The sequence below is a fragment of the Pristiophorus japonicus genome, chromosome 4 (assembly GCF_044704955.1).
Source record: "Pristiophorus japonicus isolate sPriJap1 chromosome 4, sPriJap1.hap1, whole genome shotgun sequence".
Taxonomy (NCBI): domain Eukaryota; kingdom Metazoa; phylum Chordata; class Chondrichthyes; family Pristiophoridae; genus Pristiophorus; species Pristiophorus japonicus.
This window is the reverse complement of record NC_091980.1, coordinates 129,427,768-129,440,448: the sequence shown is the minus strand read 5'-3', so window position 1 is coordinate 129,440,448 and position 12,681 is coordinate 129,427,768. Positions and strand designations below refer to the sequence as shown.

General features: G+C 46.7%; 1 protein-coding gene across 1 annotated transcript; it reads left to right on the top strand.

Moving 5' to 3' along the window:
• The first annotated feature begins 400 nt into the window (after positions 1 to 400).
• Positions 401 to 6,477, top strand: LOC139262203 (ferritin heavy chain B-like). The gene is made up of 4 exons (XM_070877347.1): positions 401 to 502; positions 5,108 to 5,254; positions 5,662 to 5,787; positions 6,166 to 6,477. Exons 1-4 carry the CDS (start codon positions 401 to 403, stop codon positions 6,319 to 6,321), a joined length of 531 nt encoding a protein of 176 aa, XP_070733448.1. The 3' UTR covers positions 6,322 to 6,477.
• The last annotated feature ends 6,204 nt before the right edge of the window (positions 6,478 to 12,681 follow it).

The following is a 12,681-nucleotide window of genomic DNA, read 5'->3' as shown; positions in this document are numbered from 1 at the left end:
TGGAGTGCATCATCACCCCGGGTATAGAATTTTTATTTAACTTGTTAAGTTTCTTTTAACATCTTTTGTGAAGTTGCAGTCTTTATTGGTTGTGCCTCTTTAAAAAGCGGCCCATGCTTAACTTTAAATTGACAATTGCTGCTGACAAAAAGAAGAGTCAGCCAATGATGCTCATTCTTCAAAGTTCATGACTGGCTCTGGGAGTCATGTCTCCTCCTCCCTTTACTTGATTGGTGCTCTGACAGAGGCTGCAACTTGTGATTGGGTATTGAGGAATGTCACTCACAGCTAGACTGTCCCGCCCTGGATTATCCAGCAGTATAAAGACAGGAGTTTGAAATTAGCTAACTCTCAGCTTCTTGCTTTAACAAGGCTTAGATTTTTGGAAAAGCAAATTAGGATGGCTTCTCAAGTACGTCAGAACTACCACAAGGACTGTGAGGCTGCTGTCAACCAGCAGGTCAACATGGAGCTCTGTTCCTCCTATGTTTATCTCTCCATGGTGAGTCTTGTATTTCTGAGCACTTCACAATGGACCTGTTGCAATGTGAATTTACTAGATTCTGTGCTGTATCCGGCCCACCCCTCATGATGCACATTTGTTAAAGCTATACTATGATAGAAGTCAGGAAGCAACTATTCACATGTATGGTGGAAGTCTGGATCATATGCTCTCTCTCCTTGCTTCCTGCATTCCACCCACCCAAAGCTGTGGCCACCTGGGCAAGGTTTTTGTTGGGTAAAGGTATCAAGGGATTTGAACATCAGCAATAGAAGTAGGCCATTTGTCAGATCTCTTCCCTCAATTCCACCTTCCCGCACTATCCCATGGGCCATAATTTCTTTAGTTCACAAAAATCTATTGACCTCTATCTTGAATATACTGAATGACTGAGCATCCACAGCCCTCTGGGGTAGAGTTTCATAAATTCATTACTGAGTGAAGAAATTGCAACTCTTCTCAGTATTTAATGGCCAACCCTTTATTCTCGGACTGTGACCCCCCTGGTTCTAGATTTCCCCAGTTAGGGTAAACATTATTTCTGCATTAACCCTGTAAAGCTACTTAAGAATTTTGTTTAATTAGATGTGTGTGGTGTATGTAGCACACAAATCACTGACTCCACACGGTCTGGTGTAAGTCTAATTGTTGTGACCTTTGTCCTTTATTGTTCAGCTCCAGAGTGCCTCCCAGGTGCGGTGGTCAGCCTTATATAGCCCTTGTTTCAGGTACTACCAGGGTTTTCCCCCCACAGCGCCCTCTGTGGTGTGGCATAGTACTTGCATTACATTTAAGGTACTGGGACGATACACACATCATTACATAACATCACCTCCTCCCCCGCCCCCCCCCCCCCCCCCCCCCCCCCCCCCCCCGACCTGGACGCAGGACAACGATACACACATCATTACATAACATCACACTTGTCCAACGGAAGGCAGGTGGGCATAAATAGTGCGTTAGTATGGTACATATTATCTGGTATATTGACTGGTAGTGGAACCTTGATTTCCTTGTTAGCCGTTATCATTAATTGTACTTCATCCATTATTTTACACACATACATTGGCCATTCAGCATAAAAAAAGTAATTCTTATTATAAATTCACTATCTCACATTAACATAGCTCATTTTAGACTCGCTCTGCCAAACAGAAGTCCTTTGTGGGGACCACCTCTTTTTAAGGCCCTTTTAAGACTCCCGGGTGCATTTCCTTTTTAAGGCGCCATCTTTGATGCAGGAGGATTCCACGAGGCTTCTCCTTGGGCGCCGCTATCTTTGATGCTCTGCAGCTCCGACATGATGCCGCCGCCCCGGATGCCCTCTGCCGTCGCAGCCTCTGCTCTCCTCCGCTGCCACCTGACTTGTCGCCTCTTCTGCGGCCGTCGTGGCCTCTCCAGTGGATGCACTTGCCGCGTCCCCCACGGCCTCCGTAGCGGCCTCCCCTGCGGCTGCCATGGCCGCCGACCGACGCTACCAGCTCCTCGGCGGGGCCTGTTCTTCTGCGGGGCCCTTCCGAACCGCAGGCCCCTGGATCCCTCAGCACCACCCCCGCAGCGCCCCGCCGGCTCAACCCCCACCCCCCCCCCCCAGGCCCCTCTGTGCAGGGCTGCTTTCCTGTGGGGGCTGGGGCTGCAGGGTCTCAGAGATCTGGGACTTGCCTGTGGGGGGATTGAGGCTGCAGCTCCAGCTCGGTCGGCGCTGCTCTCTGGGGACCCAGGGCATGGCAGCACCCCAGGGAGCAGCAGCCTGTGGAGGAATGAAGTCTTCCCAGCTCCCACGAACCTTCCCCATCCACCTCCGGCCGAGGAGTGTCGGCCCATCGCCTGCAACGACCCATAAAGGTAAAGCGTGCGTCTCGTCCCGGTGGGATACTGCACCATCGCTCTGCCGAGAACAGGTATTAGTTCCCTGGTGTAGGTACGCAGCTTCGCCGTGACCGGGACCAGCTTGGGTCGTGCAGCTGGGTGATTCCACAGTTTATCAAAAGTTCTCCGACTCATCAACGACGGACCCGAGCCCGTGTCCACTTCCATACTCACTGGGACTCCATTGATTTTTACTTCACTTATCACTGGGGGTGAATCGTCGGTACACGTGTACAGTCCAAGCACCTCATCTTCTTTTACCTGCTCCTCGCTGAACAGTAGATCATCCCCCATCTCCTCAGCCACATGGTGAGTCTGATTTCTTTTACACATACGCTGAAGGTGGCCTTTAATGTGGCAGGTATTGCACGTGTACTCCGCAAACCTGCACCAGTGAGCCCCATGGCTTCCTTCACAGCGCCAGCATGGTGCTGCTTCATTGGCCCCCCCTCAGCGGACTCTGAGTTCCAGGATCCCGAGGTCCGTGCTCTCTGCCCCGGGCAGAGCCACGTTCTGCAGTTTTGTCCGTGGTGGACGCTATCCTGTGGACAGTGCCTGCCGGGTTCGAGACTGTGGATTATTTGCTTGCTGCTGCAAGTCGAGGTCTATATGCCTGACTGATGGTGATGGTCTTTGTCGGAGTGACTGTGGGTTCCATGGCCAGCAGCTTGTGAAGGAGGCCCTCGTGGCCAATCCCCATAACGAAAACGTCCCGCAAAGCCTCGTCAAGGTGTGCGCCAAAATCACACGGCGCCGCGAGTCTCCTGAGGTCTGCAGCATATTTGGTGATATCCTGGCCCTCGGGTCTGCAGTGATGGTAAAATTTGTATCTGGCCGTGAGGATGCTCTCCTTCGGTTTCAACTGGTCACGAATGAGTTCAGTCAGCTCCTTGTATGACTTGTCCCTGGCGCTCCCAGGTGCCAGCAAATTCCTGACGAGACAGTAAACCTCATCTCCACAACTGGAGAGCAATATCGCCTTGCGCTTCTCTCTCATTGCGTATGTGTCCTCCATCAGGTCGTTTGCTGTGAAGTAGTACTCGAGCCTTTCCGTAAAGGCCTCCCAATCATTGCCCATGGTAAAATCCTTTAGCGAGCCCAGAGTAGCCATGGTTGCGTGGAGTTCGTCCGCTTCCTCGTTGCCAATGTGATGTATGTAGTACACAAATCACTGACTCCACACGGTCTGGTGTAAGTCTAACTGCTGTGACCTTCGTCCTTTTATTGTTCAGCTCCAGAGTGCCTCCCAGATGTAGTGGTCAGCCTTATATAGCCCTTGTTTCAGGTACTACCAGGGTTTCCCACCGCAGCGCCCTCTGTGGTGTGGCATAGTACTTGCATTACATTTAAGATACTGGGACGATACACACATCATGACATAACAATTTGCACCTCATTCTACTAAACTCCAGAACATTGGGTTACTCTACTCAATCTTTCCACATGGGGTAATCTCCTCATTTCCAGGACCATGTCTAGTGAACATTTGTTGTTCCACCTCTAATTCAAGTATGTGCTTCATTTGGTAAGGAGACCAGAACTGTACACAATACTTTGGTGAGGACGCACCTAATGTCCTGTATAATTATAGCTAGACTTCTTTTACACAAACTCCAATCCCTTCGTAACAAAAGCTCACATACCATTTGCGTTCCTAATTACTTGCTGGATAAATGGAGTTAAGCTGCAGATCTGACCAAATTGAAAGGTGGAACTGCTTTGAGGGGCTGAATGGCCTACTCTTGTTCCTAATGTTCCTGAACTCCTTGCTTTAGTTACTAGTTTTTGCCCTTCTGTCTTTTTTTCTCTAACTCCCTTTTGCTTTATTGGCGGTGAAGCCTTCAGTCATTTCCCCCCGACTCTGTGGAACTCTCCCTTAACCCCTCTGTTTCCCTACCTTGAGCTTCATCGATGACCTCAAACTGAGGGGTGGTATCTGGTTGTCCACTGGAATGCCTTGATGTTTAGTTTTGAAGGTGCCAAATGAATGCTGCTTAGTTTTGGTTCCATGGGATGAATGTAGCCAGCAACACTTGCGCCACATGTACAATGTGAATTGTGTGCTGTGACTAGACCTCTACTTTAAGGGCTTTGCTTCCAGTTCTAGTAGTGCCCCTTGCATAGCCTGTACAAAATGGATCTTGGTCAATAAACCATGATTGGAGTGGTACTGTTAATAATAATCATTCACTAATTTCTAAACCTAGACTTGAGCATTGGGTGCCAAGATTTAAGGTTATAGTTTTGAGCATGTTCTATCAAAGCTGAATTGGTAACCATGGGATGATGCAGCACTGAAGGAGGCCATTCGGCCCATCCTGCATATACTGACAGTTGGGTGAAGCTATCTAACTAGCCCCACTCCCCTGCTCAATCCCATAGCCCTGCAAATTTGTCTGTATTATGTCTTTTTTTGTTTAAGCTGTTGCCATTTAATTTACTTCCACCATCCTTTCGAGCAGCCCAGGCATTTATTTTTTAAAAAAAGCTTGTCTCCTGTTGCCTCCAGTCCTTTCACCAAGCACTTTTGATTTTCCATTATCCAGCTTCCCTATTGCTAGGGGATTATCCACTCTAGACCACATTAGTGAAGTCAGTTGGCTGGTGCTTGCTTGTGTAACATTGTACATGGAAATTCAGGGAGACTTTGAAAGAAGCAAAATTGAGTTTCTGTACAATACCCACAATAATGGATCTGCCATGTGATACACAACTACTCTTCTGATCCCTCTGTAGTCCTTCTACTTTGACCGGGATGATGTTGCCCTGCGTCACTTTGCTGAGTTCTTCAAGGAGCAGTCACATGAGGAATGTGAGCATGCTGAGAAACTGATGGAATTCCAGAATCGGCGTGGAGGACGGATCATCTTGGCAGACATCAAGGTTTGGCTCCATAAACAATGGGCCTTCTGTCTGGCTCCCCTTAGACTGATTGCTCCCAAAACATTTTAAAGCAGTTGGTTCCAATTTACAGCACAGAAATCAGCCGTTTGGACAAACTGGTCTATGCTGGTGATCAGGCTCCAGATGTCTCCTCCCACCTTGCTTTATCCAGCAACATATCCTTCTATTTCTTTTTCCCTCATGTACTTATTTAGCTCCCGCTTAAATACATCTATGCTATTCACCTGATCAATTTGATTCCAGTGGTTGATGGCTTAATGCAGTAATTCTATATTCTAACACATTGGTTCATTGTATCCTTGACTTCTGATTGCATTTTTTTCATCCCTAATTCCTTCAATACTTTGTTTAATCCATTGTAAAGGCACTGTGACGTTCCTCTTCAGAAACCAGAGCAGGATGAGTGGAGCAATGGTCTGGAGGCCATGCAGAGAGCTCTGCAGATGGAGAAGAATGTGAACCAGAGTTTGCTGGATCTGCACAAACACTCCACTGGGAGCACTGACCCTCATGTAAGTTTCTCATGTGGGGTTCTGGGTAAGTTGGAGGTGGTGGCACCTTGCTGTCCTTGAGCCTATTACAAAAATCTCTGCTCAATAGCTTCATGTTGGGGTGTGTTTTTTGGTGCAGTGCAGTGGGGTGGGGGTGGAGCAGCAGCGGTAGGAAGGGACAGGAGGTTGGCCTGCTGTGGACATTGACTAGTAAATATGTCCCAGCAACTAACGTGCAGCAAGTTTAATCTAAATGATGCAGTAATTCCATTGATTTCAATTGCACCAGTTGACTATCCTCCAGTTCAAGAGGATTAAAATTCAAACACTTGATGGGTAAGCTCTGATGTTCCTAGATACCTGCTCCTGGTCACAACTAGTTTCCCTCTTCTCCTTCAGTTATGTGACTTCCTGGAGGCCCACTACTTGGATGAACAAGTGAAGATGATCAAGGAACTTGGAGATCACATCACCAACCTGAAGAGATTGGGAGCCCCTGAGAATGGTGTGGGGGAGTACCTGTTTGATGAGCACACCCTTGGGGAGAGCGATTGAACAGACTGCCAGGAACAAGCTTATTGTGTTCAGTACGAGTGTTTATATAATTGTGTGTGAGACCCTGTCCTGTAGAGAATGACAGCCTGTGACTTTGTACAGGCTGTGAGACCTGGCTGTATGATGTGAAATGTAAAAAAACTGTTCAGTATTGGACTGGATTTTGTCTCATTGTAAATTTGAGTGAGTGGTTGCTTATTTTCAGATTAATGTCAGCCCAGAATTACACTGGGCTGTGTAACCACTTTATTGTTCCTCCTTTTCTTTGGGTGTACATCTGATTTGTTGAGTTGCATCATCAAGGTCTCGTGTTGAAGATGTCATTCCAAGTCTGTGTATCCATTTAGAGTAAATTATTTGGTGCCTTTCAATGATTGTTGCAATGCTGTAATCCAACAACTTGCATTCATGTCGTACCTGTAAAAAGACCTGAACCACATGTGCATGGAACAGATACCCAGGAGCATAGTCCAAGAGGTAAGCTCTTTGGGCGTCGATGATTCTGGGGAGCATGCAGGAAAGTGGATTTGAGGCCAAGATCACATCAGTCGTGATCTTACTGAATAATACAGCAGGCTTGAGGGGCCAAATAGTCAATTCCTGCTCCTATTTCTTATGTAGGGAGGGGACTCTACAATAGGGGGCCAAGGCAACTGAATACGAGTAACCACTCCCACTGGTGATGAATATTCTCTCTGCCCTTTGCATCAATAGCAACAATTTAACCCCTCGATACAACAAAATGTCAACTGCTGTAATGTTCAATGTAGGAAGAGTGTTTGTTTAACTATTTCATTCTAAATGAACCCTCCCAGTTTAGGTATTATTTAGTTAAAGTAAACTACCAATGCTGCTTCTGAGTTACTCCTGTAGCATATAAACACATTGGGCCTAAGTTTCCACAAGAAAAAAAACAGGCACCCCTCCGAGCTGGGCGCCCGATTTTCATGCCTAAAACAATCCTCGGTAGTCTGCACCTACTTACAGATCCTCTGGCCCTTGGCACAGTCAGCACGAGCTGTGGGGGGGCGGAGTCAGGTCCCGGCGCTGAAAACAGGGCCGGGACCTCTGCACATGCGCGCTACAGTCGGCACGCAAGTGCAGTAGCTCCAGGCGCCGAACTTTGTGGGAGGGGCCCGAAGCACGCAGCCCCTAGCCCTGGCCCAATGGCCTCAGTGGGGCTCCTCCCATGGCCAGCTCCTGCTCCCCGCCTGACCAGACCCGCCACTCGCTCTCTTTTTTCCCCCCCCCAGCCGACCAGACCCGACCCGACACCCGCTCCCCCCCCAGCATCGACCCGACACCCGCTCTTCCCCCCCCCCACCGGACTGACCCGACCCGACGCCCCCCCCCTCTCCTCGCTCTCGCTCTCGCTATCTCTCTCCTCTTCCCCCCCCCCCCCCCCTCTCCCGCTCAGCGGCACAAACGGCTGCAGAATTCTCCCTGGCTGAAGCACTTTCACACAGGTAGGAAGATGGTTTATTTAATCTTTTCGTGGCTTATAAATGTTTATTCAGGTTGGATTTATTTGTAGAAGTATAAATAAGGATTTATTGTCGAATTTAATGAGTTCCCCTCCCCCCCCACCTCGTTCTGGACGCCTAATTTGTAACCTGCGCCTGATTTTTTAATGTGTAGAACAGGTTTTTTCAGTTCTACAAAAATCTTCACTGGCTCCATTCTACTTCAGTTTGGAGTACATTTTCACTCTGGAAACTTTCAAATCAGGCGTCAGTGGTCAGACACGCCCCCTTTTGAAGAAAAAATTCTGTTCGAAACTCGAACTGTTCTACCTGACTAGAACTGCAGAAAAAAAAATGTGGAGAATTGCGATTTCTAAAATAGTCCGTTCTCCACCAGTTGCTCCTAAAAATCAGGCGCGAATCATGTGGAAACTTGGGCCCATTGTTGCTGCTATCGACTTTCTGGTCAGCTTTGTGGGCAAATTGCACATACTACTGATCTCCACCCCCAATGACTGAGCTCATTGAGTGAGCCATGATACAAGGGGTCAATGGAAGTACAATTGGGTGACTGGGAAATCCACGCTCAACTTCATTTACACAAGTTAACTTTATAAAATTAGTTCAGAGCTGTAGTGAGTGCAATGAAATTGCTGTTGTGTCATTCCATGTATTTGCATCACAAAGAAGTTTCCAGTCACCATATATCAAATGGCAGTATCTGGTGCCCATCGGGGTCACCATTGAGTGTGACCATGTGATGTCCATCAGTTTGCTCGAAGCCCTGTGTGACTGCAGGACATTCACTGCTTAGAAACATAGTAAATAGGTGCAGGAGTAGGTCATTTGGCCCTTCCAGCCTGCACCATTATTCAACAAGATCATGGCTGATCATTCACCTCAGTACCCCTTTCCTGCTTTCTCTCCATAATCCTTGATCCCTTTAGCTGTAAAGGCCATATCTAAGTTCTTCTGGAATATATCCAATGAACTGGCATCAACAACACTCTGCGGTAGGGAATTCCACAGGTTAACAACTCTCTGAAAAAATTTCTCCTCATCTCAGTCCTAAAGTCCGAAATGGCTTACTCCTTCCTTCGACTATGTCCCCTGATTTAGGACTTCCCCAACATTGGGAACATTCTTCCTGCATCTAACCTGTCCAGTCCCGTCAGAATTTTATATGTTTCTATGGGATCCTCTCTCGTACTTCTAAATTCCAGTGAATACAGGCCTAGTCGATCCAGTCTCTCCTCATATGTCAGTCCTGCTATCGCGGGAATCAGTCTGGTGAACCTTCGCTGCACTCCGTCAACAGCAAGAACATCCTTCCTCAGATTAGGAGACCAAAACAGAACACAATATTCCAGGTGAGGCCTCACTAAGGCTCTGTACAACTGCAGTAAGACCTCCCGGCTCCTATGAACAATACAGGTGTAAATACACAGACACATGTTTGATTCACGTGGGTCAACTATGCTAATTGGTGGCATCTCCCCTGAAAGGGCAGTGCCTGTGTTGTGATTGGTGGCTCTGGATCTGAATCACTGCCGCACCCTCTGCCCAATCTAAAGCAGAGTTTTAATCCAAGGGAACACCTCTCATCAGCTAATCCAGGACTGAACCACTTCTGCACTGAAATCCGACGTCAGGGCTTTGGATCTCTGAGAAACACCAACGTGAAAGGCCAATGACCAGAGGGGAGAGATGAGGATGATTATTTTTACGCAGCGTGTCGGTGTGATCTGGAACACACTGCCTGAAAGGGCGGTGGAATCAGATTCAACAGTACCTTTGAAGAGTGAATTGCATATATACTTGACAAAATTTGCAGGGCTATGGGGAAGGTGCTGAGGAGTGGGGCTAATTGGATCGCTCTTTCAAAGAGCCTGCACAGGCACGATGGGCCGAATGGTCTCTTTCTCTGCTGATAGAATCTATGATGAGCCAGACAGTTAGAGCATATCTGAGCCTCATCATTTCAATCAGATTTAAATATTATTTTGCCTCACTGAAAGGCGACTGTAAAAGGACGCGTCCAACACACCAAAATGAGGGGCAGGAAAAGATCAGCTGGTCCATCAAGCCTGCCCCAAAACATGCCGGAGTAAATCATAGAATGATAGAATGGTTACAGCACAGAGGGTGGCCATTCGGCACATCAAACCCGTGCCGGCTCTCTGATAGAGCTCTTCAGCTAGTCCCACTCCTCCATCCTTTCCCCGCAACCCTGCTATTAATTTTTCCTTCAGGTACTTATCCAATTCCCTTTTGAAAGCCACGATTGAGTCTACCTCCACCACCCTCTCGGGCATTGCATTCCAGATCCCAACCACTCGCTGCGTAAACATGACGCCTTTGGTTCTTTTGCCAGTCACTTTAAATCTGTGTCCTCTGGTTCTCGACCCTTCCACCAATGGGAACAGTTACTGACTATCGACTCTGTCCAGACACCTCATGATTTTGAATCTCTCTATCAAATGGAAATGTGGGTGACAATGTGTTCAGTAATGTTCACTCCCTCTCATTCTCACTCACTATACTGAATTTTACCAGGCATCATTCCATGAGAATAAAAATGACAGATCATTGATGCCCCCATGTAGCCAATCCTCAGACACATGCCCATTCTCTATATTCGAACTGGGGGCAGTTCACACCATCCACAGGATGGAATTCCCATTCCACTGGCCAATGGTTGGTTTGAATATTGTCTCAGTGCCACAGAAACTTGCAAGTAACAAACTTTGCCAGATTATGAAAAACCCCTTCGGCGAAAGTAGAAAATTATCATTTCATTCAAGTGAGAGCGTTAAACAATGACACACTTTCAGATTTGAAGAGGTTCAAGGAACCCAAAGGCAGTGACATCACCAAGACTGATCTCCCCCAGACCCCTCCCCCAAATCCCCTCTCCTTTGTTATTTTGTGCCTGAATTCAGGGAAGATTCCTGATTGACAATCCTTGAGAGCCAATCATCATTGGTGATGTCATACCCTGTTTGAATGCAGCTGTTCCAATAGTATAAATACAGGAGCTTGTGCAAGACAGAGTGAGTTCCAGAACTGTGCAGGTGACAGTGAAATATAGATAGTGAAGATGGTTTCCCAAGTGTGTCAGAACTACCACAAGGACTGAGGCTGCTGGCAACAAGCAGATCAACATGGAGCTCTGTTCCTCCTATGTTTTTCTCTCCATGGTGAGTAGTGTATTCCTTGTTGCTGCATTCTGAAAAGTTGTTAATTCTCCAGTTCAATGAATTGGCTTTAAGTTGTATTTCTTTTGACTTCCTTCTCTGGGGGAGCAGAGTCTTTGGGCAATGAGGACTTCAGGTGTGTAATACAGGGGGATCTTGTTGAGTTCATGGACTGCTCCCTGTATCAGCTGCCCTCTATTGATGTTTAATATCAGAAACTAGCCCAGCTGCTGCCTGAGTGTGTGACAGAAGAGCACAAATCTGGTCAGGGGCCTGTTGTTCAGTTTCAGTGGGGGAATTGTAGTGAGTGAAATGTGGGCAGGTACTCACTAGTGTTCTTCTTGGAGGTGAAGTACTGAGAATCCTGGTGTTGGAGCCTTGCTTACTGTGCTGAGATCTCTCTATTACACTATTGCTGTGTAAACTACTGGAGTTAATTGTTATTCTCATTCCATGCCCAAACTTGGACTAGAATTGAAGAAGAAGAATTTCTATAATGTCTTTCACTACCTTGGCTACAAAGCACTTTGGGAGATTCCAATGAAGGAGTTAAGTGTAGTTACCTGTTATGTGGGAAATGCAGCAGCCAATTGGTGCACAGTAAGCTCCCACAAACTGCAATGAGATAATGATTAGATCATCTGTTTTAGTGGTGTTGGTTGAGGGATAAATATTGGCCAGAACACTGCAGAGAGCTCCCTGCAGTAGTACCTAGCACATAGAGTAGGCTTGAGGGGCCAATGGCTTATTCCTGTCATACATTAAGATCATTGCTGATCTTGTAACTCAAATCCACCTCCTGCACTGTCCCCATATCCCTTGGTATCCAAAAATCTATCATGCACTCTCTCTTGAATATATTCGATGACTGAGCTTCTGGGGTAGAAAATGCCATCCTCAATGACTGATCCCTGGTTCTAGACTCTCCAGCAAGAGGAAACATCCTCCATGCATCTAATCCTCAACCTCTAAGAATTTTGTATGTTTCTAATGTGATCACCTCTCATCCTTCTAAACTCTATAAAAGAGGTCTAGTCTGCTCAATCTCTCCTCCTTAATCTTTCACATCCACCTGATGACTGACACACTCTTGTGTGAATGACAGAAAGTAGAGGAGGTATTGCTTATCCAGGAGTAGAATTTAGTTTGACTGGACATGAAATATAATCCTGAACTTTAGGTTTATAGATTCAGCCAGCAAAGAAAAACTTTCATTGTGCTTTCGGGGGGTGAGGCTCAACTTCGATTGATGAAGTCAATGGCATTTTGCTAGTTTATAAATGGTGTCTATTTTTTGAAGGATTAAGAATTCACTAACTAGGGGAAAAATAACTCTGCATTGTATATGAAGATCAAGTTCTAAAGAAACTGTTTTAAATTCTCTCTGCAGTCCTTCTACTTTGACTGGATGATGTTGCCCTGTGTCACTTTGCTGAGTTCTTCAAGGAGCAGTCACATGAGGAACGTGAGCATGCTGAGAAACTGATGGAATTCCAGAATCGCCGTGGAGGACGGATCATCTTGTCTGACATCAAGGTTTGGTTCAATTATCTAGTGGCCTTCTGTCTGGATACCCTTAGACTGATTGTTTCAAATATCTCCGAAAGCAATTGGTTCCATGGTTGTGGTAGTAGAATGCAGTAATTCTATATTCCTATGACACATTATTTATGGTAACATGGATGTCTGGTTGCTTTTTC